The 26474-nt window shown below is 38.8% G+C and overlaps 1 protein-coding gene across 1 annotated transcript; it reads right to left on the reverse strand.

Annotated features, from left to right (window-relative positions):
• On the reverse strand, positions 1–26286 carry ZBED4 (zinc finger BED-type containing 4). The gene is made up of 4 exons (XM_082310374.1): positions 26139–26286; positions 24989–25133; positions 20167–20244; positions 1–5288 (listed from the first exon to the last, which is right to left on the reverse strand). The coding sequence occupies exon 4, from the start codon at positions 4884–4886 to the stop codon at positions 1368–1370; it is 3519 nt and encodes a 1172-aa protein (XP_082166500.1). The 5' UTR covers positions 4887–5288; positions 20167–20244; positions 24989–25133; positions 26139–26286; the 3' UTR covers positions 1–1367.
• Between the last annotated feature and the right edge of the window lie 188 nt (positions 26287–26474).

Here is a 26474-nt window from a genome sequence, read left to right on the forward strand (position 1 = left end):
TAGAAAATTGCAAATAAAATGTTTAATTTCAGAAACTGAGTTCACCATTTATAAATACACTAAAACATAGTAAATGCAAAATTAGATTAGGCATAGGTACAGTATTTTAACAAAGCTACAACTTTTCTAAAAGGTCATAGGCAAATGATGACTTGTTTCCCAAAAAGTATTCAATGAAAACTGAAATGAGAAGATTAATCTTTCTAGAGTTAAAAAAAACATGGAGAACATTCCTTTCAAATTAAAATGCTGGCTATTTTTTTCCAATCTTATTTGAAGTTTTGAGGGCTCTATATCCCATTTGCCTGATGGACACCAACAGTTAAGAATCAACCCTACTACATAAAATTCTAAGCAGTGCACCATATCCATAAGGCTATTACTGAAAATCAGAAGATCAGTTATTTCTGTACTAGGAGCTTTAAGACAGGCTGTTCTACACAATTGAAATTACATTAGGAGTAAGGGCTCAATTTTTACAATAGGGAACCTTATAGTTTCGATGCACTAAAGATTAGAAAAGGCTTTAGAATGACATTAGAGTCTTCATGGTAAATTTTTTGCCTTTTTTTGTACACGGCATTAAATAACAAGCATTGCTTCACAAACTTTGATAAGACTTCCAAAGAGCTTTTATAAATACCCAGAATATTTCTGTAGTTCAGTTAAAATGTAAAACCTGAACAGGAGAACCCAGAATGGGAAGTTTTATTACCGATTGCTGTGTAGCTGACATTCCGTATCATCTCAAATTTAAGATTTATTTTCAGATACTAAGTCAATAATCTCCTGTAAACACATCTTCCTCAATAACTCTTCTTAATCCTTTAAGTACTTTAGGGCTTGCAGTTAAAAACACCACATGATAAAAAGATGGCTTGAACCCCATCTTTCATGTACAGCTTTCTTTTGACAACTACAAAAGCTGTTTTGTTGCAATTAAAGCAATGTTCAACTAAAATACAGTACCTTTATGGTTTTTTACATAATAATTGAATAAAAAACTACAGAATAGAACTGTTTACATCTTTTTTTTTGCCATTCTATTAAAACAAATGACTGAGCTTTTTTAAAGTTCATTTACAATTATGGATTAAAACCTACGTAATTTTGTATATTTGACAAGACAGGCTATCTCTAGTGTGAACTTTTAAAAAACATATATACAATATCTGGCCTGAAGTACTATGAATAAGGCACATGTAGACATATTGAAAGCTGAAAAAAATGAAACTAAAATTTGGAATTATAGTCACTGATTAGATGTCATACATGGCCCCTATTGGAGCAGTTTAACAATCCAAGTTATAGATAGTTAATATCCAGTGAGCAACAATAGATTTAGTCTAGCAGTTTGTTCATTAGTTTCAATACTGGAAGTATATTAAAGGAAGATTCACTTTCAAAAAGATAAGCTTTTCAAAGTGTTCAATCATTAACCTTGACTGACTAAAGTTGTTGCTTTCATTGGATGTACTGAACAATCTCTCTGAAGGAACAATGCTTGGTGGACAACCCAAGAACCTGACAGCCAATTTTGACAGTACTGGCCAAGATGACTTCTTAAAGTTCCAGTAAGTTAAAGGATCACAGTTATGCTCAAGCACTTCTTCCTCCAAGTAAGAAAGCACCATTTCCTCTGGTAACTTTGCTCTCTCTTTCAGGTCTTTTGTTTTCTTCATGTCACCCATGAGTGACCAAAGATTATCTTCTCCATATGAATTTGTAGATGGTGAACCTATATCACATCCATTGGAAACAGGTTTATCATCATCTGAGGTAGAACTCATTATTTCCAGCTCCCTGATTAAGTCTTGTTTATATTGTTCAGCCTCCTCTTCTGTAAATAATGATGTTTTATACCGGGGATCCAGAAGCGTAGCAAAAATGTACCTTGGATCATGAAGCGTGGAGGACAATCTACTCACCATAGCTTCTTTCAAAGATTTCAGCATAGTATCTATGCCCATTGTTTCCTCAAATAGCATTTCTATTTTCCTGTTAAGTATATGAATCATCGGAATAACTTGGCTTAGAGTAGATACGTGTGTACTCATCTCCCTACTTGCAGCTTCGAAAGGCTTGAGAGCATGACACACCGACTGCATGACTTCCCACTGATCACAACTTATTAGCTCCCGAAAGCTGCACTCTATTGACATTTCATCAATTGCTCTTTTCTGTTCAATAAGACGTTCAAGCATATGAAATGATGTATTCCACTTTGATGGAACATCTTGTATTAGCTGATGCTGAGGCAACTCATACTCTTTTTGCAACTCAGCTAACTTTTCTCTTGCTTTTGCTGACCGATGGACGCGTTCACAGATCTTTCTTGCAATACTAAGCAAATTCTGAACCATTCTCTGGCTTTTAATAGCCTCATTTACAATGACATTAACAGTGTGACTAAAACATTGTACACTTGAATGATCACCTTCATTTAAAGTTTTTTCTATACTCTGATTATCAGTAACAGTAATCCCAATCTGAAGGCCAATGGAAGTAATCCATGTTTCCCACCAGTACTCTAACTGCTTTTGAATACTGATTCCATTGTAGTCGCAATCGATCTGTGATACATTTAATAGTGCTGAACAATGGTAATCCTCACACTGTGGTCGAAATGAAGACTCAAATGTTACCCAATGAGCTGTCAGCGTTAGATATTCTCGTGTTTGGTTGCTCATCCATATTCCAGACGTAAAATGGATCACCCCACTTTCAGCTTCTTTAAGATGTGAAATAATTATTTGTTTTACATTATCATACATATCTGGAATTGCTGTCCTAGAAAAGTAAGATGGAGAAGGTAAAGAATACTGAGGTTGCAAGTATTCAAGCAGCCTGTTAAAGCCAATGTTGTCTACAAAAGAATATGGCTGAAGGTCAAGTGCAATCATTTCGGCTACAAGACTTGTGATTTTTTTGGCAACTGGGTGAGAGTCACAAAACTTGTCATTGGTTTCATCAAAATTTGAAGATCCTAGTAATTCTGTGCTCAGTGGCATGTGATTATCCGTAGATGAGGATAATACTGTCTCTGAGACATCAGTTTTCAATACATTGTTATGAAACCGCTGCAAATGTCTTAGAAGGCAACTTGTGCCTAGATTTGTTGGCTTTTTCCCCCTACTTATTGTACGTCCACAGTGCATACATATTACTTTTGTTGAATCTGCAGAACAAATTGAAAAGTGATTCCACAGTTTTGAGGTCTTCTTACTATTAACAGGAAATATAATTTGATTATCATGTGTAACCATTGTAGGCAAGTCACTCAACTTTGAGGATGAACATTCTGCAGAAGCCAAAGTGGCATAAGGAGAATTTGCCAAACTCACATCAAGAAAGCTCTTTTGGTTTCCAATTACATCGGGATGGCGTCTATATAGATGTCTCATCAAGCAGCTTGTGCCCACATCTCCTTTTTTACCACGACTTATCATACAACTGCAGTATCTACATACTGCTTTTAGACTGTCTGCAGGTGACAGTGAAAAGTGATGCCAAACTTCTGATTTAAGCCTTTTCATAATCCTTTTATTTTGCTGAAATACAGCAGTAGGTTCAAATATTAGCGGACCTAATCCCTCACACTGTTTCTCAGGAGAGGAAACAAAGGAGACTTCACCTATATCATCAGAAGATGACAGCATTGAGTCTTCCACTAGAGCATCTCCAGAAGAGAGATTAGTATGGATCTCCTCAGAGATTCTGTCTGGAGAAGAAGAAACAGAAGTTGATTCTTTCATTAGTTTTCCAGGAGAGGATGACATAGAATTCAGATCACTATCTGAGGGTAGTAAAGAAGGCAACAGAGTTGGAGGTGCGGTGTAGAGAGGTGGTATGCTGGTACCACCCCCATTCTCTTGCAGAACAATGGAACGATGGGCTCTCCACATGTGTCTTATTAAACAACTCGTTCCCAGGTCTTTTCCATTTTTTCCTCTACTGAATTCATTCATGCAGTGGATGCAAACAGCTTTAGAATTATCTAGAGGCGACAAATAAAAGTGTTTCCAGACAGCAGATCTCCTTCTGGAACCTGATGTGCTCTTTGGAATTACAACAGTTTTTTCTGCTACATTCTCCACAGTGTCATCATACTGGTTGTTGGGTAGCTGTGGAGATGACCCAACCATGACTTCTTCTTTGTTGCACTTTTCAGAAACTGAGAGATCTGATATTTCTTCAGAAGAAACAATAGAAACAGATTCCTCAATTATTCGATCTGGAGACGGTATTTTAGAAGCCATTTTCTTGACCAGTTTTATAGGGGATAACATAGAACTCAGATCTCCAACATCTGTGGACTGAGGTGGCAGTAACAATGTAGGTGAAGAAAAGGAGGCTATACCCGGCATACTTCCGTTTTCTTGAATTAGTACAGTGGGATGGGCTCTCCTCACATGTCTCATGAGACAACTTGTACTCAGGTCCTTTTCATTTTTACCCCTGCTAAATTCTTTCATACAGTACATACATATTGCTTTAGTGCTATCTCTAGGAGATATAAAAAAATGGTTCCAAGCAGGTGACTTTTTTCTGGAGCTTATGTTTCTGCTAGAAAGGAGGCTTTGTGTCACAGCTTCCATTGCTACATCATACAGCGTACTACTATACTGAGAAAAAAGAGATCCATAATCATCTTCATTTTCTGTAGATATATATTTGCCAGGGTTGTTGGTAATGAAGTTCTTTTCTTTGTCTTCTTGTTCATCACTGCTGTCCACATGTTTGAAATCATCTTGTTCTGTCTTGATATCCATTCTTTCTAGAGTACAGTTAATGTTGTCTTCCTCTTGCTCTACTTTTAAGTTATTGATTTTACCCACTACAAAATTACCATCCATTCTGGGGGAAGCAGCTTTACTCGTGTCCATGGATGACAAATTCTTGCCAAGTCTTCATTTATTAATAAATATAGATAATTTAAAAGATTATTTAAAATTTGATTAAAATGATGTATCTTGTATACTGAATGCACAAACACAAATGTGCATATGTGTTAAAATAACTTCTGGTTTATGAATTCTGTATCCATGTTGTGAATAAGCAAATATGATTAGTCATAAAAATGCATTTAAAAATTATAGACTTAATTAATGGAATCTCTTTTTTTCCCCAGGATCAGGACATTTCAGGTCATAGATGAATGTTCTCAAAGACAGCTACTCTTAAATGCTTCATGTCGTAGACATAATCCTAAAAAATGGATGTTCTGTTTTCTTAAAGGAAGTCATTCTGTTCATCTTGATCGGGCAACTGCGATTCTTTTGCGCCATCTAGAAATAAACAAAATCAGAAGTCAAAGTTAACTAACACACTGTAAATAACTACAGTAAAGGTAAACTGAAAACATGCACTAAGTGTTCTGTGTTTTGTTTGTTTTTTTCCTTTGAGATAAAAACAATTCAGTGTACTATTGAAAAAAAGAAAAAAACAACATTTACTCAATACATTTATTGTAGGCAAATGCACATCTACACATGCAGCTCTGGTTCAGCTTTGACAAAATCAAGAGTCCAAGCATCACTTTTGTATTTGCTTGGACATACCTATGCCTCATCCTAATTCCACCACTGCATAATCATAGAATCATAGAATGCTTTGGGATGGAAGGGACCTTTAAATGTCATCTAGTCCATCCCCCCTGCAATGGGCTGGGACATCTTCAACTAGATCAGGTTGCTCAGAGCCCCATCCAGCCTGGCCTTGAATGTTTCCATCATACATACACACACATATATATAGAAAAATATACCATATAGGTGTCTATATCTACAGATACATATGAAGTCAAGCATGTATTTAGTCATGTTACCACAGAAATATGCACTTAAAACCAAATGTTAAGTTATAGTTTTGTACATGTGAGCCCTTCATTACCGACAGCAGTGTTTAGAAATACAATATTTTACAAGAAGCCTCTGTAAGGGTGTCCAGCATTTAGTCACATGGTTATATTCATGCCGTATATGGTTTAGTCTCACATGGTTATATTCATGCCGTAACACTCCTAGACAACACCATACTACAGAAACAAGCTACTTTTAGAGTTTCACAATGAAAAACTGAAATGCTTAATTTAGGATAACTGGGCTATGCAAATGCCATATATACACTGAGGTCTCCCAAAAGCATAACATCACTCAAAAGCAAAGATACATACAGCTGCAGACACTGGTGCCTGGTGCAGCACAGCCCAAGGGTTACACTAGAAAGCCAATTTACACCAAAATAGTTCATTTCCCTCATGGGTAAAGATTTCCCCCACCAACAATTCCAGTACAAACAGTAGGTTTTTGAAGTATAGCTGCATATAAATCACAGGGCAACACCACGCTCAAAAACCAGAACCCCCCACCGGCCCCGCACAAACCTGAAGAAGCTGTTTGCATTTGTCAGCCACTTTTTTTTTTTTTTTCTTTTTACTATCAGAATCCTAAATTTTGCCAAGCCCTTTCTCACTTATTCTCTTGTGTCATTAACGTAGTTATTGGTACCTTCATTCAAGATAAATATTTTTTGATCACACAGCTGATGCTACACTATGCACTCCAATTTGTACAAACTGGATTTTATGGAAGTCTTTCTCCCCAGCTGAAGACAAAACACAAATTTGAATTGGTTATTTTAAAAACTTCTCACATAATTTTCAAGTGTTACTCAGACAGAAGAAGGGTTTCAACAGACAAAAGGTGAAATTAGCCATAGTTACAAGACACAAAAAAAGTCTAGGTTGTACTCACACAGACATTTCCCCGCTGTATCAAGACCAATGTCATATTAGCTTTGTAACCTCTTTTAATTAATGTTTCTCTAAGGTCTGTTTACAAGAGAGATCAGAAACACTTATTTTCTGTGGATTTCAGACTTCTGGAAAGCCTACTGTAGCGATAACTTACTTTCTTTTCCAGTGCAGGGGAAGGGGCAGGGAAAAGGAGGGGCAATCAGCTTATTGCAGCTATTTTAAGGAGAGGGAGATGGAGCAGTCAGAACTTGCAAAGAGGAAGGCAGTAACTGGTTTTCCTTCTGTGAAAGTTTTAGTATTTGTGCTCTGCCTTTCTCTCTCCTTCTCAGGAGAAAAAAAAAAAAGATGTTTTCAGACACCAAAATGTATGAGGGTTGAGTATGAAGAACATCAGTTCTAACGAAGGGAGAGACTTGAATGAAAAGAAAAAACATAACACACTACACAGTACTTTCCACAAGTCTGTGAAATCACATCTAAGAACAACTCTGGCAGCAGAGACTAAATTTACATCACTCAGTATAAAACTGAATGAAACACAAGTTAGCGATCACACACATATTGCTGATATGGAAGCATGTGCATCTGGGACAAGAGAGAGCATAAGACAGTCAACATTTTTAATAGAAATCAACCTAAGAGGGTTTTTTTTTTTCCATCTTTATTTCGATCCAATCTGTGAATTTGGAGCTTGTACTGCAAACAGGAAAAGCAAGAATATATAATAAGGTGTTGTGACTTCGGATCACAGAACAGAAAGGCTCACAAGCAAGTGACGCCATGCGGAGCTTACAGAACATAAATTATGCATGTAAGTGCCAAGTTACAGTAAGCACATTACAGATTCCTAGCTAGATTCGTACAAAATGCATGCATCCATTGGCATCAGGTTCTGATGAAGCTGTGCACAATTTCTTTGCCTCAAAACAGGTAATCACATCCCTAGCCTGCAATTGCTGTAATTTCTTATCTATGTAAAACCAGTTCTAGGCTTTCAACAGAAAAATCCATGGAGATGCTTCACTTGTCCCTGTCCTGATGAGCAGTTACTGCTTAACACAGCTAAGCAAAAGGTAGCCCTGATGGGAAGATTTGGAAACCTGATAAATGAGACCAGTTGCACAATTCATAACAATACTTAACTAGATTGACATTCATTAACAATACACATCGCCAATGGTTAAGTTCTTAATCATCAGCAGCCATTATCACTACATATTCAAACAGTTAGGCCCTAATCATCTCATCCTAAATTAGCTTTGAGCACACAATACCACTGAGCTGATGCCATGTAGTTAAATACTGATGGCTATGGTCCTTGACGGCTGAAGTTGAGGTGAATGGGTAAGAGTGCTATTTGGACTCTGAAGGAGGAACCGTGGTGGTTCTTTCTTCAGACTTCTTTCTTCGCTATTTCTCCTTGCTGCCGCTGGGTGTTTTTAATGCTCATAATCTCCTCCACCAAGAAAGGCTGTGGGAAGCATTCTCATCTGCTCCTGACATTATTTATCTTCTTTTCTTTAGGACCAGAAACTATTCTGGTTCCACCAGAAACCTCTCCTCCTTATTCTGTATCCTTTGTTTTTGCTTGCAGATTTTACTACTTTGAATTGTTGATCCATGTTTTTCTGTCCCCTATTTGTGCGATTAAATATAGGTCTCCCTTTGCAGCTACATATTATTTCTATAGTTATGCTTAGCTGTGATATAAAATGCTTTTATGCTGTTAGGAGGGTTATGCTATTAGCAGTGTTACAAAGCGCTTATATACTGTGGCTAGTTACACTACTTTAGTGTACTTATGACTGAGTTTAGGACAATAAAACATGAATTATATCTTGTCCACTTTATGGCTGTTAGAGGTCTCTGGCAACATAGTACAGAATTTTCTGAGCATTGTTGCTGCCTTCTAGGAACGCAGAATAGCTGAGACTCTTAGAGGAGACTCGTTAGGGCTGCTAGACCACTTCCTGGGAAATCCCCAAAGTTGGATGCCCCTTAGATGATTTTGCATGAATTTTTTTCCATTTTCTCTCAAACATCTAAGCATGATCTCTATTACTTTGAGTGTTAATACATTGTAGTGTAAAATTAAGTCAACCTCCCTCCCTTCAAGCACCCTTGAGGGCTCAACCCAAATTTTCTTTACAATACAGTCCCCCAAATGCTCAAGGTTAGAAAGATAGATATGTTTTTCATCTCCCCCTCCCATGCCAACTCTATGTAAGAGTCAATCTGTTTTAAAAACAAACAATACACTCCACCCTATTTTAAAATTTTATAATAATCTAGAACAAAGTATGAATTTGGTTATGACCACCTTTACATAGCTTATTTACCCTTGGACACAAGCTACGCAAAGTTAAGGACAACTGCTAAACAAACAGGATATTCAAGGAGAAGGAAAATGTTTTCAAAGGTACAAAAGGCTACAGGCAGTGAGCTCAAAATTAAAATGATCTATGCCTTTGAAATCTCCTCAATTAGATACAGACAAGCAGCAAAACAAAGAGAATGAAGAGTCACCTTGCAACAAAAATCTTCAAAGAAAATAAATGGAACTAGAGAACAATTATCTACTCAAATGTACTACTCTAGACTATTAGCTCTTAAGCAGCTGTAGACAGTGGTTTACAGTGGTTTGCTGCGTTAAGAAGCCTGGAGAAACATTTTATAGGATTTTCCATTCAAAATGGGATTACTGAAAGTGTATGGTGGTTGACAAGAAATGTCAGGAGAATGTCACTGATCCAAAGAGTGCCACAGTGGACTGCCATGACCAGGAGAATCACTGGTGAAGGAAGGGGGGGGGAAGAGAGAGACAGAGAGAGAGAGAGAGAGGGAAACACTGGTGTCTTGGGATTGCAGAGACATACATTAACATACAGAGAAGTATGAAAAGTATGCAAGAACACTGAGCCACGAGCAGATTATTTGTTTCTAAAGCAGATAGCGGCCTGCAAGCCTTAAACAATTTTAGATTTTACGTTGTGTAGTCAGGCAGTAATCATGGACTTGATTATATTACAGGATCTTAGTGCAAATAATGGTCTAGAGAAAGTAGTTTAAAACAAAAAACTTGAAACTATTATACAAGTGCATATAGTGTAAATACAAACACACACACCTGCAAAATACAAGAGTGGTTGTTTCAAGAAAGATGCAAAATGTGGAGACAAAGTGAAAGCAAAACTATTAACTAGTTTGAAAAAAAAAAAAATCAAGAGTAGTGACAGATTTTGAGTGTAGGCAGTACACAAAAGCACATTAAAAACCATTTGCACAAACGGATGTCAGTTTTAGAATAAATAGTGCTAATCTTGTTTATTTTTGGAAATCTACAGGCATCATTAAGAACATTAAGTAAAAAGAAAATCCCTAAAAGCAAGCAATACAAGCAATAAGGAGGAGATGTTTTAAGAAATTACTATTAGCTTCCACTTCAATGGCAGGTATTATGTTACTTAAAGAATATTTGCTAAAAAAAACCAAAAACAAAAAAAACCAAAACAACACACACACAAACAAACCACAAAAACCCAAACAAACAAAAAACTCCAAAAAACCTGAAAACAAAACACACATCCAAAAACCTGTAACAAATAAGCAGAACATATGTTTATAAATATATAGCCTAGATGAACCTTACCACTTTTCAAACTTACAAATCCCTCGAAGAAGGAAAACTAAGAACAGTGACATATTATTTAATAGAAATTTCCTACGACAAAGTATCAGTACTAGCTCACCCATAAAGAACTGCAGAAGTTTGCAAGATACTAAGTGATTAAAATGTGATATTAGAAGAGACTGCAAAATTAGCATGTTAGTCACACTCTGAAATTAGGTGGGTCCTATGCTCAAGTCTCACTGAAGCTCACAGGAGTCTACACAGCCCTACAAGCATGAACTAGTGGATGCAACAGTGTAATTGGGATCAAAGTACAGAAAGTTAGGCTTAACAAAAGAAACAAGTTGTTTTGGACCTCATGGGAGGTATGATATGTAGAGGACTGTTGGGAGAGAAAAAAAAAGCGGGAGGTAAAGCCACCTTTACTATTCCCTTACTTTTCCAGTCACCTGAAAGGCAGATCTTACATTAATCGATAACTGTTGTACTTTTACAAAAGTATTCTCTCCAACTTGCAAAATAACCTCTCGTGTCCACGACCCCAAACACTCCATCTGGACACAAAAGAGTCAAGCGTGGAAACAGCACCACCAATACTGTACATTGCTCCTTGTTGACGGGAATAGTCTTCACCCTAACCGAATACTGGAACAGAATGTAACAATTAGGACAAGTAATAGTAGCCATTTTTATTAATTTTATATGAAAGAGTTGAAGTTTATAGGAATCTGTGTACTTAAAAGAAAATATGTTAAAAAAAAAAAAATCAGAGAAGCGTATGTTAATGGAAGGGGAAACATCATAACCAAAATCATATCTAAGTCAATTAAAAAACCAACCAAACAAAAAGGGCATACACAGAAAAAGAAAAAAAGACAGAAGCTATTACTTTTAAGTGTTCTCTTTTACTGGAGAGAAAAACCCTGATGTTAGAAACTGAAAGTATTTTTATTTAAAATTTCAACTATTTACTATGCTTTTTTCCCTACTCATATCTTAAAAAAGTGATATATGGAAGTAATAAAAATACAGCATTTTTGAATATTGGCTGAGAAATAATATCTAGGTTTAGCTCTTGTTCTGTCATAAACTACTGGTCTTGCAGAAGTCTAAATTTCTCCCTCCATGACTCCCTCCCAGTTAGGAGGGCTGTAATATTTTATCTTTCATCTTTTGTTTTTGTTCCATCTATTCCGCTATGAGTTTTACAGGGTCATCTTACTACATGGCTTATCCATCAAGGTCTCACTCTCACTACGGCTCCCTCAGCACTCCTGAACCACCTGTAGAATGAAAAAAAAAACCTTTTATAATTATTTTTAAAGTTCCATTTTGGAGTGAGACAAACATTTACCAAAATCCTAGTTTATACATAGGGAACATTCAGGAACAGTTTTATATGTTTCTGTAAACAAGAAAAGACTGATTGAGCTCTCGGACTAGCGCTGGTGGTGGGAAGAGAAAAAAAAAAAAAGGGGGGGGTATTATTTCCTCCAAGGCTGGAGCATTTCACAGATGTGCGGCCAGCCAAGCAGGATGCCACACGTGGCAGCTGTAACAGGCTGGGAGGCAGGAACCAGGCAGCTCCCAAGGATGCTGCGACTGCTGGGCTTCAGCTGCTGGAAGAAATGGGGCAGCATCCTGGCAGGGCAGCTGATGCCCTCAACTCTCTCATCCCTGAAGAGAAAAGAAGCTGGGAAAAATTACAAAGAGAAAACAACATATCCAGAGCAACGCACAAGAAAGGAAATGAAAATGTGCTTTGGAAAGTGATGGGACAAAGGTACATGCTCAGAGGCTTGGGAAGTGAAGCAGGAAGAATGAGAGCCCTCCAAGAAAGGTATGTGAGCTCCCTGGTGTGCTCATGCTACTTGTCAGGACACGACACTGAGACCTCCAATTTATCCAAGTATAAAGATCATTCACGCTTCTTCACGTTGCTGAAAAACTCAGTGCTTGGTGTAAGCTGGGGCCTAAATCAGTCCTTCCAGACAGAGAAAAAACAAGGTGTGGAGAGCTGAGTATTATAGTTTAGCTAAAGCAGAGACTGAAAAGTTTAAATACTACCAGCTAAATGCAAATATTTCCCCCTTTCTTGCCTCCTGTCCCCTAAAATATCAAATAATTTTACTGTGAACATGTTTTAAGCAGTAAAATAGACCTGCTAGTGCCAAGTTATATATTTTTTTTCTTTAGCGGTCTCTGGACTCCTCTCTATCTACTATTTTCCCCACCACCACTAAATTTGCAATAATGCAGGAAGATAACCATCAACAGCACATCTCAGAAGTGACAGTTTTAGTCTTAGACTATTGTTAAAGGGACAGTGTCAAGATAAATATCTAATCAGCACACAGAAAATGCCTAACATTGCACAAATTCGAACCCCTCAAACTCAAACTTAACTTCTTACTCTTTTAAAAGCCGGTTTATTTTGTACGTATGTCTTCTCCCCTTGCTGTTGTAAACATCAAAAAGTCTACGGGACTCTGTTTACTGATCATTTTCAGATATTCCCTGAAACCTCAGGGAAGATTCAAGAACTAAAAGTCCCAGCTTTGTAAAAATATCTCCATCTCCAACCCTAAATCATCTGCATCACAGTGTATGGAAGAAAGTGTGTGCACCAGTTCTCCCTTTACAAAACTACACTGGCTCTTATACTGATGAGTAAAAGGAGTGAAATTAATTAATGACAATGGCAAAACTGAAGAGAAAACGTATGATTTCCAGATTAGCATGATTTAAAAACATACTTTGAAATAGACACAAAGCAGAAATGAAGTAAGATTTCGTTTTAAAAATTAATATTTTTTAAAAAAGAGGGTCTGGTTCTTAGTTCAATTTTTCCACCCGTATATCCTCAACCATAAAACTTCTTAAAAAGATTGAACTAATGCTTTTTAAATATTATACATTTCATATTCATTACTTTTGAAGTTGATATAAATAAGGATGTTTATGTTAGCATGTGTATTATTCACATCTGGCTGACATTTAGTTCTGGCATCCCTGTTTAGCGCTCAACCGGATTTGCTAAACATGCTCAGTACCCAAATGTTTCATCAGACCTCAGTGATACAGGCTGACTGCTCAGCACGTTTAAGAATCAAGCAGATGTCTGATATACGGTAAGGAGCCAAAACTCAAGCTTATTTCTGGAGAAATCAGTCTTCATAATTTATTTGACAATTTATTAAGCATGTATCTATTTGAAGCACCATTCTCCACCACCTAGGCTTAAGCAGCACTGTTAAACACTATGAAGCCTATGGCACAGAAATCCCCATTCCACATAATTCCAAACAGCATTTATCTTAAAAGTAAATTAAAAATGCAAAGCTAAAACAACAACAAAAAAAATCACCTCAGCCAAAACAATGTCAACTCCCAAGTTTTATACAAAAAATAAAGAAATGTCAGTGTTGCATGTACCACCATACATTATATATATCACCACAAATAGTAACACTACTCACACCTACAACTACCTGATAAGCCTTTAATTGTTGCTATTTTTTTTTCTTAGTGCACTAAAAATACCATCAGATCTCAAACGGGACTTTCTTCCTTCACATGTCCGTTGCTAACTTCCCATAGCAGCACACTATAGGAAAGGAGGGGAAGAAAAAACAGGTTGTACACATGCTAATCATTTCTGTCCCAGCTTTTACTAAGAGATCACTCAGAAAAAAACAGATCCATCACAATAAGTAAATTATGTCAACATTTGTCTAGGATCCAAACTGTCTCTTAAGTGTTGAAGTGTTCTTTCTCATTATCTGGTATGATACTACTGAAGCAATACTTGCAGGATATGTTTCTATGCTATTGTTCACACCTACCAAATGTCAGATCTGCCTGTCATTTGTTAAAATGCTGATGTTTTAAACAATAATTTCATTAAAACTTTAAGCAGGATTTTCCTAAGTCTTACGCATCAGTTCAATGTTGCTACAGGAGATTATACTCTTATTTTGATATTTTTATCATTTGCAACTTTTGACAAACAAATATTATATGCTAATAAGATGGGGCAATTCTTAATGTTACAAGAGATAAGGTGGTTTTCTTAAGAAAAAAATTTAGATTTTTTTTAAAACAGCTGAAGTATGTATTGTTTGGCTTATAGCATTTTTAGTGCAGGACATGAAAGCTGCTTTTAGTATCTCATGCTGTGCAATTTGGGGCTGAGGGGAGATGAACGAAGGTTGCAGTAACACAACACGATGGTAAAATGCAGGAGAAAAAAATAAGAACAGAGTAGGGAAGATGCATCAGTATTATCATGGAACAGGAAACAACACAACCAAAAACACAGTAACAACAGATAAGCTCCGAAAGAATGAAAGACAAAAGACAAAACATGTACTCCATGTTGCTAGAGAACAGCAGCCTGCTTTCAGAAAAGCATCAGAAATTCAAAGCAAAGCTCCTCTGACACTTCTTTTCCCCAAGTGATAAATTCCTCTGCCTAGCCTACTACACTCTTCTCTTCTTCCTCCTGTGCAGTCTATACCTGACAAAATAAATGGGATAGGACTAGGACAGGAGATTTTTCTGACTAGTCCACCTTCCTAGCCTGCAATGTACTAGAAAACATGCACTTTTGTTATTTTTTTTTAAATGTCTATCTTTAAACTCGGTAGAAGTGAAACCTTAAGCACTTTAAGGATGATTTCAAACAGTTAAAAATGAAATACCTGTAAAGGAGAAGCCTGAGGGTTACAAAGCTGAATAGGCAGGATGATGAAGAATGAAAAAGCAGTTAGGAGAAGCACGCCATGTCTTGTGTACAGCGAGTCTTCTTGGAACTCTTGCGGAAAACATCCATGTAAGTATAAAGTGAGAAAACCCTCACAAAATGTAAAGGGTCCTTTACAGAAGGTAATACCACATTAACCTGTTTGAACTATAATTTTTCTAAAATAAAAAAAAAAATTAAACAATATCTGTTGAACTGCTAAGACTATCATACATTAGAATCTTTTTTGATACTAACCACATCAAGTCTGAAGAAGTCTGTTTTAAAAACCCTTCATAGCTACCCATTAATCCAATTCTGTGTTCATATTGATGCCAGTTAGTTCCATGTCCTCAGATAGTTTCACTTGTGCTATAGAGAGGTTTTCCATGATTTACATATGTCGTATTCGTATATGTGTAATCTGACATAGTACTATGCTTATATTATAAGTTTGTATCCTGGAATGATTGTGCACATAAAGGCAGGTTAGAAAGAAAATGCAGATCATAGTCCCTGAAAAGACAAAAAATATTTTCAAGAGGATAAACAGTAGTTTAAATACGTCGAAGAGATTTTTTACAGCTAAGCTTAATCATTCTTTTGTCACAAAAAAATTATTTCAAGTAAGAAGATACCCTCAATTGCAAATGATTCTCCAAATAAATGTTTTTTCTCTGTAGCAGATATCTTTTCCTCATGTAATAATTTGGAGAAATATGGCTAGATTTTACTTGAAGCAAGGAAAAGACCATCTCTTTACTAAATATATTAAATATAAAAGAAAATAGTAGTCACAATCCCATCCAAGATAATTTTCATAGAGTTCAGAAATACTCAGTTTCATCTTGCCAACGAGCACAAGAACTGCAACAAAAACAACGAAGTAACTTTAAAGCCAAGCTTCCATATCACATGCAGGCATAATCGATTATGTCCATGATAGGGGTGAACTTCTTATGCTCCTTTCAAGTATTTTTTTTTTCATTTGGTATTTTCTAAGTAAATTGTACAATCATCAGTAGCATCTGACATTTTCACCTGATATCCCAGTTTAAAAAGCAATGACCTCAACTCTGTCCCTTTCAAAACAAACATTCCTATTCATAAAATGGGAAAGAGGGAGAGAGAAATTAGTATACAGATCTCCCTATTCACTTGTCCACCAGCCTGTCTCTAGTCTCCATGACAAGGGGTCTTTTCCCTCTTAACCTCTTTTAGGGATATATTCTCTTTGCTTTCTTCAAGGCAAGGTGAGACTTTGCAGCAAAGACCCAGCTGACACGGACAACCAAGCCAGGAAAGCCAACATTGTTTCCACTAGCACCACATTGAGCATTAACAGGAAATCCAAAGAGACACTCCTGTCCCTGGCAAACAAATAGGTCAGTCTTCTTCTCCTGAAGGAAATGGTTTACAGGAGAACCATCCTACTGCCATAGACACAGATTTTAATTTGAGCAAATAAGGTTTTGCTTGAGGAGCTAACGAAGAATACAAGAAAAAATTTAATTAAGAATGAAGCTTTTTGTAGTACCTATTCTAACCAGTGCAGTTCACAAGTTTTAACTCATGTAATGCAACCTGTAATTTAAATAAGTTTTACAGAATAAGGTTACACGGATGTTTTATTCAGAGCAGGATCCACAACATTTTTAGTACAAGAGCAGGTAAAGTAAAGGATAGCCCTTGCTGTTCCCATTTGCTTGATTTCTAGTATTATACAGAAGCCATAATAGTTATTTTAATAAACTGAATATTTTGTGAGGTGTAGAAAAGGGAAAGAAAAAAACATTTAGAGAAAGGAGAAGGATCAGGAATCTCCCTGTTCTTTGTGAGCATCATTGTATTTCCTGTCATAAATGGATTATGGTCTCCTCATAATATATGAGGCTCATAAGCCACAGAAGACAACTCAAAATCACTAGGAAAGGAAAAGAAGAGTGGAACCTCAATTCCTTCTGTTTCCCAGTGTCGAAGGCAAAGATGCTGCTGACAGCATGGTCTGTGCACTGTTTGACTGACCCACTCTTTCTACTGTTTCAGCGGCTACTAATGTAAGTTGCAACAAGTGAAAACCTTTCACGTCATGAGTATTACCCTGTTGTCTTTTGGCTGGTTTTTCTGCCTGTCTGTAGATATGCTCCCACACTTAACTAGCATATCACGTTCCCACCTTTAATGCAGAAGAAAGAAGAGGAGCCACAGAGTAAAAATAGAAAATATATGATATGATTGCTATTAATCTATGCCACATTTTAGCCAGGATCTGCAGTCCCAAATCTTAAATAAGAAAAGCTCTCCAGAGCTGGGAGCCAGTAGTTGGTGGGAGTTAGAAACAGGCAGCAGTTTCCACACTGCTCTTTCCTCTCCCACCTCCTCATGGCATGTCTAACACTGCTAGATCCCTTAAATCAGTAACTAGATTTTCTTCAACAATCTAAACTGCACATAAAGGCTACCACATAGCATATGCACTGGAAGACTTTAATTCTTACAGTAGATACTAAAGGATGCAGACTTAGAACATTTCTGACCTACCGAAACTTAAAATTTTAACAGAGAAGATAAACCTGGACAGCAGAATATTCCCATCTTTGTTCTCAGGAGACTCCAGCTCTATGTAAGTACCCGTTCTACCAAAAGAATGCCTTCTTAATCACAAATGCAAAAAAGCATCATGGACAGAAGCAACATTTGCAAAACGCTAGCTCTCGGGGCCACACTACTCAACTCCAGGAGCTAGTATGCAATAACTTGTTCATAATACGCTGTGTGGTGCAATCTGTACTGGTGAATACATCACATATTGCATATTGATACACTGAAACACAGAGGAAAAACAAAGTCAGTCTTCAACTACCACGCCGTGAAGGAAAAATACCCCAGCAGGAAGTAGTATGAGATCACTTATAAGATTATGTATTTGATATATTCCTCACATTTCCCAAAATTATTTCCCAAAATAAACATGTAAAAAAGACTGTGTTCTATAAAACCTTACAAAATATTTAAAGAAAAAAAATTGTCACAAGGAACTCAAAATACGTTCTATAAATGCATTTTTGAGGCTGACCAAAATTATCTAAGCTCTATTCCAGAGCGCTTACAACCTGAATTTCAATGAAGCACATAAATATGACAAAAAACAGGTAATAAAATATATATTTTTTTCTGTTGGAGCTCATATTGGCATTTAAATTCTTTAAAACTAACCACTTACAGATTCTATTATCTATCAGAACAACTGAACTTGAAGTCAACAGTTATTTCCTCTGGGATTATAATTCAAGAAACAGTTCTTGAAGATACTAAGACCAGATACTCATTGTCAGTAGACAGGTAGTATTAAAGTTGATATTTTCATTGAACACTTTTAACCTTGAGAGCCACGTTAGAAAGGCACTTTAGGTAGAACTATAAAATGCTACACTGCTTGACATCATGTAATGAAATGGTGCAAAGCATACAGTGACCCTGAGATGAGCATATTAAAATTCAGCATTAAATACATGAGAGTGAACTTTTGGATATTCTGGCAAAAGCAAAATTGTCCCTTTTATCAGATTTCTTTACAGTGGTCTAGAACTGACTCAAAAGGCTGCTGCAAACGACGACTACTCTTTCCTGCTCTTTTGCTACACTATGGACTTGGAAAGCACTAGCAGTTCGTTTTTGCTTAGACTCTGATGAAGAATGATCCACAAGCAGATTTAGTATGTAACAAAATCCCCCACACCTTCTGTATGTGTCACCTAGGAAAACTTTCCTTCCAGAAATGAATCTGAATCATGTTTTTATTTTTCTTTTCCTACAGAGGCCAGAGTCTTAAGAGGAAAGGCTGAGAGAGCTGGGGTTGTTCAGCCTGGAGAAGAGAAGGCTCCAGGGAGACCTCATTGTGGCCTTTCAATACTTAAAGAGGGCTTATAAGAAAGATGGGGACAGACTTTTTAGCAGGGCCTGTAGCAACAGAACAAGGTGTAATGGTTTTAAACTAAAAGAGGGGAAGAAATTTTTTACGATGAGGGTGGTGAAACACTGGAACAGGTTGCCCAGAGAGGTGGTAGGTGCCCCATCTCTGGAAACATTCAAGGCCAGGCTGGATGAGGCTCTGAGGAATCTGATCTAGTTGAAGATGTCCCTGCTCATTGCAGGGGGGTTGGACTAGATGACCTTTAAAGGTTCCTTCCAACCAAACTATTCTATGACCCCACCAAGACTTCCTAGCTCAACATTCTACCTACCTTAAACATTTTGTCCACCTAGTGCTAACACGCATGTTACCCAATAATATAGGCAGCTTAAAAGTTAAACTATTTTATTTAAGGCAAGAGGGGAGAAAAAAGTAAACAGAAAGCTCTGAAATACTATACAAGATAATTATATAATATATAAAGTACAAGATAAATATATAATAATTATTATTATAATCATATAATATAACAACTATTGTTAATCTACATAATGCTGATCTGCATATGAACTTTTTTTTCTACTGCATCTTAGTCAGGAATCTCAGGCTTCCGAAATATCTGTATTCAACAGCTCAAATTGAATATATAAAGAAAAAAATGTTTCAGACAAAAACCCTAGAAGAAAATATTAAAATTTACTCTATCAGTGAGGGCATGAAAATCTGAATAAGACAGGTGTAATTTGAGTATAGTATGAACGTAGCATGTAACTTACTTCCCCCTTTTTAAGAGGCAGACTGCAGGGTAAGGATATATATAATCCAGCTCTTACCAGAGAGTAAGAGATGCCCCACAAATCATGAACTAGTTACTATTACCATTACACTGTAAAGATATCCAGGCTTCCAAACTTAATTTTTAAGTCTCAGGCACTCGTACAAACCTACTGCTAAATTATTAAGCTCCATACAAGTCAATGCACAGGTATACAATTATTCATTACCTTTATCCATTGGCTTACTCTAAATTAGTAACAACAACGATACAAGTCCCAAAACAAACAAGCTGCCCACTAGTTTATTGGGGCGAAAAAAAACAACCAACCAACCAAAAAACTTACACATCTGCTCCACTGCATGCAGGTAGCTTCATTTGAGGTTAAATAATTGTTGCTCAAACTTAATGATGATGATTGTATCTAAGGAAAGAAAAACAAAGTAATTCCTTTTAATAAATTTTCTTAGTCATGTTAACTGTCACAGTGGCAAGACATGGGATGTTTCAAGTTTCTCTTTAGGCAATGGACACTTTCAACTCTAGAGCTCCAAAGCAAAAAAACAAAAACAAACAAACAAACAAAAAATCAAAATACCTCCCCCCCCCCCAAGATGAGTAATAAAAAGATTTAAAAGCCAAATTTTTGTACTTGTCTTGGCACTGCTTCATTTTTTTTTTTATGCTTAGGGGTGACTACATCTCATGATGAATGAAACCAAGTCTATACTACATGTAATATTTCAAAGGAGCTTGCTGACACCTTTGCACTGCAGGATTCATCTGGCAGCTTGTTACACCTTCTCTTCATGAGGTAAACATACTGCTTACACAGTGCACACAGCATGTGTATTAATCTACATGCAATAGCATAGGATCAACACAAGATTATCATTCCCCATGTATGAGAAAGGAATGATTGCAAGTGGAGCATATTAAGTCAGATATTTTGACTTAGCAATAAAACAGACCAAAACAGTCTATCGCAGGACATATTTTTGGAGTTTTGCAACTTCAGTCCCACTGACCATTATACAGACATGAATGTCACTGTGCAGAGGACCCAGCTGTTTCACTGTCCCAGTACACTAAAAAAAACCAACGAAGCAAGAATTTTGCCATCTTAAAAAAATCCGGAAAGTAAACTTTGCCTCCAAATCCAAATTCAGAAAACACTGGACTCTGCAATGCTTAGTGGTCAGGATAGTACTTTGTCCTCTTTTCTAAACTTCTTACGGACCAAGCATCAACAGGGATTAAATCAGCAAAGCATTCACCCCACCAGTCAGTACTTACTGCTCTTACTCAGATTGTGAGACAGTGATTGATATGTATACATATATACACACACACATATACATATACACACACACACTTTTTTTTCTTCCCTTGAGAAGGGGAAAACCTCTCAGAGGGTGGAAAGTCCTGATTGCTGGCTTACTGTGCATTATGGAATGAATTACATGTAACTTCTTTTACTGACATTTTCACTTAAAAATACTTCCATACTCCCTCTTAAGCAAGCGAAATCATCTCCAGAGCTGTGCGGCTGGCTAATTTGACTGTTAAGATGAGACACTTCAGCTGTCCCTACCACAGCAAACATTTAAATAATGTACACAAAGAGGAAGGTGTCAGCCAAGGAGACAGAGACCCACCCCACGCAGGGTGCTCAGCAGGAGCAGTTAGGGAACTCTCCCGAGATGTGGATTCAGCTCCTCAGGCAAAGCAGGGAAGTGAACCTGGCTCTCCCACATTCCTTGCAAGTGCCAGAGCCATCAGACTACAGGCAAGACAGTGTACAAATAACGCATCTTTATACTCCACGATGTCTTTAAAAAAACTACACCAAAACCCCACAACCCTTCCATTCCCATTTTCCCATTCTTTCATTTGTTAAAGATGACTATAAAATAGTTTCAAGCCGGGCCAAACATTTTATTCAATTCAAATTAATATTTGGGTTTTCTCAATTGTTTATTTTAGTGAGAAGAATAACAAAGACAAAGTCATTTTAGCTCGATCTGAGCTTATTTTCTTTAGAGGCAAACACTGCATCAGAAAATAGCATACAGAATTACAGCAGCATAATTATTGAAATGCTAATTAAATGAACCTATTTGGGGCAAAATTGGTACAAATTCTTTGATCATTGTCATATGAGACAAATATATGATTAATCTTAAATAACTTTTTCCATATGTTTTGTAAAGAATTGCAAAAGAGTATTGCTAAGATATGTCACAGCTGTTTAACCAAGCCTACTTTCAGCCATAATTTTCAAGCCACTGACTACTGAAATCCAGAACTGGCTTTTGTATTAAACATACAGAAAATCTGAGCACTCAGTGCAAAAATTACTCTAACACACTAAGGGAAAAATATATGTATGACACTAGTGAATGTAAACTAGCAGACATGACTCAAAAAAAAAAAAAAATCCAACAAGTTTTCAAACAGCTGTAACAGTGAACTAGTAACCTTCTAAACCTTCAAAGAGGGATTGTCCAGCCCTACGTGTCATTACAAAGCAAAGGGGGAAGGGAAAGAGGTGAGAGATGGAAGGGAGGTAAGTGTGCAGTAATAGTTAAACAGAGCACACAGGTTGCAAGTTTAAATAAAGATTATGGTAATATCATAATATTTCCTATGTCAACATCCACTGAAAACCAGTCTTACATGGGTTATAGGAAAGATTGATACTTCACTTTCCAATATGTTGTTCAATATAAAAAAATTACAATTTGTTCTGAATTATCATACTGGAATGAAAATAAGGACCTTAAAAATCAAGCTATTTCCCTGTTGTTGCTTTAACAGACACATTATGCTCCGTCTCATCACAAAAAAAAACCAAAAACCAAAAAACAAAACCCAGAACAATACTACTATGGTTAAAACAATACTAAACAATACTACCATGGTTAAACTATGTATCACACTAATTTAGCATAGAAGTTCCTCCACTTAGGCAGAAAAAAAAAAAAAACCAAACCTATAAACGCTTTAGTTGTTCTTACTTCTTGCTGTGTGTGATTTAAACTCTAAGCTTCACTTGAAAGCTATCTTTATGCCACAGAAACTACTCAATTTTTTCACTAATTGGTTGAAATCAAACAATCTCATAGTTGTGATTTGACAGATATTGATGATGCCAGTAGCAAATGCAAAATAAACAAAGTTGTACAGAAAACAATGCACATCTGCCCCATGCAAGAGAACACTTTTTTTGTGAAGCCTGTTTTGAAAGTGTACACTAGAACAGATAATATTATGTCAATTACATTAATTAATGTCAATACTACTAAAATACCTAGATTGTCCCTACTTAGGAAAAAATTTGATGATGAGTTAAACACTGTGGTCTACATTGTGCAAAATCCCCAACTAAACTATCTATAATACTGTCTTCTATCTAAACCTAAGCCAATATACATGTATCATCACACCCATATGCATAAAACTGATTATTTTAACATACAGTGGCAACCCCATAGCACAACATGCTCATTCTGAAGATGAGAACTTCTACAAATTAAAAGCAAGCCTCAAAAGACAGGATTTACAAAATCCTCTTATCCATTCACTGTGAATAGTGGCAAAATGCAGCAAGGTGTTGGGAGATACATCATCTGCACTCCTTAATTCAAACTTTCTCAGATCCACAAAAAAGGTCTAAGAAGTTACTGTATTTAGGGTTCTAAAAACCAGAAGAGAACAAATTCAAAGAAAAACGGGAGGGAAAAAAAAATACAACGGGCTCAAAGGCCACATAAACCAGCAACTATTCCCTATGACCTAAGAGTTTGCCAGGACTTCCTTCTGTAATACCTAGCTCTCAAGAATCTTTGATAGGAGGATATTCTACTTTACGGGGATAGACAATTTTAAATAAACGTGTGAAATTCAGTTGCCATCCTGTATTTCCAAAGGACCTGTTATAAGCCTTAGTGATGTATTATGTGTACTGAAGTAGACCCCCTCTGCACTAACCACCAGTGACCCCATGACACTAGCTGTTCTGCAAACACAATTCTTGCTCAGGACATTTGCAGTCTAGATTTAAAATGAGCCAGAATAGATGAAAACAGCAAACAGAGAGGCTGTAGCAGACAAGGTAACAGAAAGACAGTAAGCATTACTCTAAACTCATCCCGTGTAGCCTTCTGTTATTACATACTTCGCCTTTCACGTTATCATTGAGGATGCTGTACCTGTCACAGTTTTGCTTTATATAGAGTAACAGAGTTACAGTTATTCAAAAGTACAAATGTTTAGAAAACTTTTCTCTGAGATGCTTAGTTTAGATATTTCATTTTACTTTCATTTTATTTATTCTCAATCAATTCTTACATTTGTCTGCTCTGGAGAACTTCTATGGAATAAATTCCTCAACATCTGTTAAAGTTGGAAGATACTAGCAACACTTTAAGTACTAAAGTAGACAGACATCCAACCGTATAAAAACTTGCAGCACCTTGCCTCTTGGTCTTATACCTAGCAGACAGCACTCAAATTTCTTAAGAGTCCACAAAAGAATTTCTGCTGCTTTTAACATACAATGAAGAGATGTAAGATTTTTTTTTTTTTTCTCCACAAAACCCATCTCCATAGTAAATAATAACTAGAATGCCCCTGCCCAGTATTTGTACAAATACAGGCTTTCTAGTAGCAGTGTGGTATCTTGCGGATAGTAGATAAAGTATTCCAGACTTCACTACCCCCAGTATGTTCTCCACAAACATCCTCCCAAGGGTGCACGTCTGCGCTTTAAGTGAAACTGCGCTTTAAGTGAAACGTTGCTTTACTGAAGATAACCTTTAGAAGAAAAGAACTGCACTCACTCTCTTGAAAAGCATAACACATGCACACAGATAGTGGGCCATACAGACAACAACACATAAGGAAAGCCTGAGAAGTATGTTTATGTTATGGGGGCTTGAATGACTTTCTCCGCTTGGGATTATAGGCGTAGCATGACAGCTCACGCTAAATTATTGAAATCTCTCAAAGATACCCCCCAGAAATAAGACACAACTGCTTCTAACACATAAGCACGAGGGAAAAAGGATTGGGAAAGAGGACCTTTTTCTACACTGCAAAGCCAAACATGACTAAACTAAGCAATGATAATTAGAATCACTATTAATGCAAAAGAGGTCTTTTACCTTTCATTGCATTAATAAATCTTTTTACACTTTTAGTAGACTGCATGTGCAGTGGACAACTTTAAGTGTATCAGACACCCTCCGAAATCCAGTAAGCATTGTGACACAGCCGGTCTCTACCATCAGCAGCTGTCTCAGCGTAGATCTAGAAGTTACAGAAGACATTTTTAAGCAAGATTACCGCGTCCCGAGCAGAAAACGAGAGAAGCAGTACACGACAGTTAAATTCTGCAGCTTTTCCATATGCACCTCCCTTCAGCGACTCTGCCCAAGACAGACGGGGCTGGGAACTTCACCCCACACAGGAAGAGATGCGGTGTTTACGCCACGGCCGAAGCCGCTGGCGGGCGCCTGCCCCCCTCGTGTCCCGTGTTCTCGGGAGGGAACGATTCTTAGGATTTCCTGGGCTTTTCAGCCCCGGCGCCCGGCTGCCAAGCCTGCGCCCGAGAAGCCCGCCCGCCCGCCGGTCCCCGCGCAGCCCCGGCCCGCACCGTGCGCCCTGCGCGGAGCCGCGGCCGCCCGCTGCGGGGGGCGGCGGGCTCTCCGCCCCCGGGGCTGCCCGGGCCATCTTAGCTCGGGATGGCAGCGGCCACATGGTCACCGCTCCCTCCGCGGGCCCGGCTGCCGCGGCCTCCCGGCGGCGCGGCCCCGCCAGGTGGGAGCGGGCGCGGAGCCCCGGCGGGTCCCGCCGGCCCGGCCCGGCCCGCGCACAATGCCGGGCGGGCTTGGGGCGCGGCCAGCGGGCTCGGCGGGCACCCCTCCCCGGGCTGGGGGGCAGCAGAGCCTGCCGGGCGGTCCGGGCCAGCACCGAGCCCCCGGGGACCGGCGACCCCCGCCCGCCAGGCCCCCTCCCGGGGCCTCGCAGACAATGGAGCCAGCACCGCGGGCCTAGTCCCCGGCTTCCTGCGCCGCCCCGCCGCCACACGCCCCCTCCCCGGCCTGGCGGCGCTGTCCTGCGGGCGCTCCCAGGCGGGACGGGGCGCCGCCGGGCCCGGGGCGCGGGGCCCCGGCCGCGCAGGCACCGGCGCCGCTGAGGCAAAACCCGGCGGCGGCGGCGGGGGGGGGGGGGGGGAGGGCGGCGGGGGCCGGGGAAGGGCGAGCCGGACCGCCCTGCCCGGCCCCCTCCCGGTGCCGGAACGGTGCCACTCACCTCCCCGGGCGGCCGCCGCAGGGGAAGCCGGAGGTCGCCGCCGCCGCCCGGCCGGGCCCGAAGGAGTTAAAAGGAAGGGCCGGGCGGGACCGTCCCATTCATTAGCCGGGCGCTTTGTCTCCGGCCGCCGCCGCCGCCGCGGCGCTGAGCAGGCTGCCCCGGCTCGGCCGCCACGGGGCGCGGTGCGCAGGCGCCAGGCGCGGGGGGCGGCGCCGCGGACGAGCGGCGGCACGCACGACGCGCAACATGTCATCCGGGCCGGGGCCCGCAAAATGGCTGCCCCCGGGGCCGTGACGCCCACGGGGCGGCGGGGCGGCTCCGCGCCCGGATCCGGAT

Source organism: Platalea leucorodia (genome assembly GCF_965183815.1).
Source record: "Platalea leucorodia genome assembly, chromosome: 4".
Classification (NCBI taxonomy): Eukaryota; Metazoa; Chordata; class Aves; order Pelecaniformes; family Threskiornithidae; genus Platalea; species Platalea leucorodia.

What these genes read in the sequence shown, in the direction of transcription:
- ZBED4 (XM_082310374.1), bottom strand. Translation starts at nt 4,886, where the DNA reads ATGGACACGAGTAAAGCTGCTTCCCCCAGAATGGATGGTAATTTTGTA.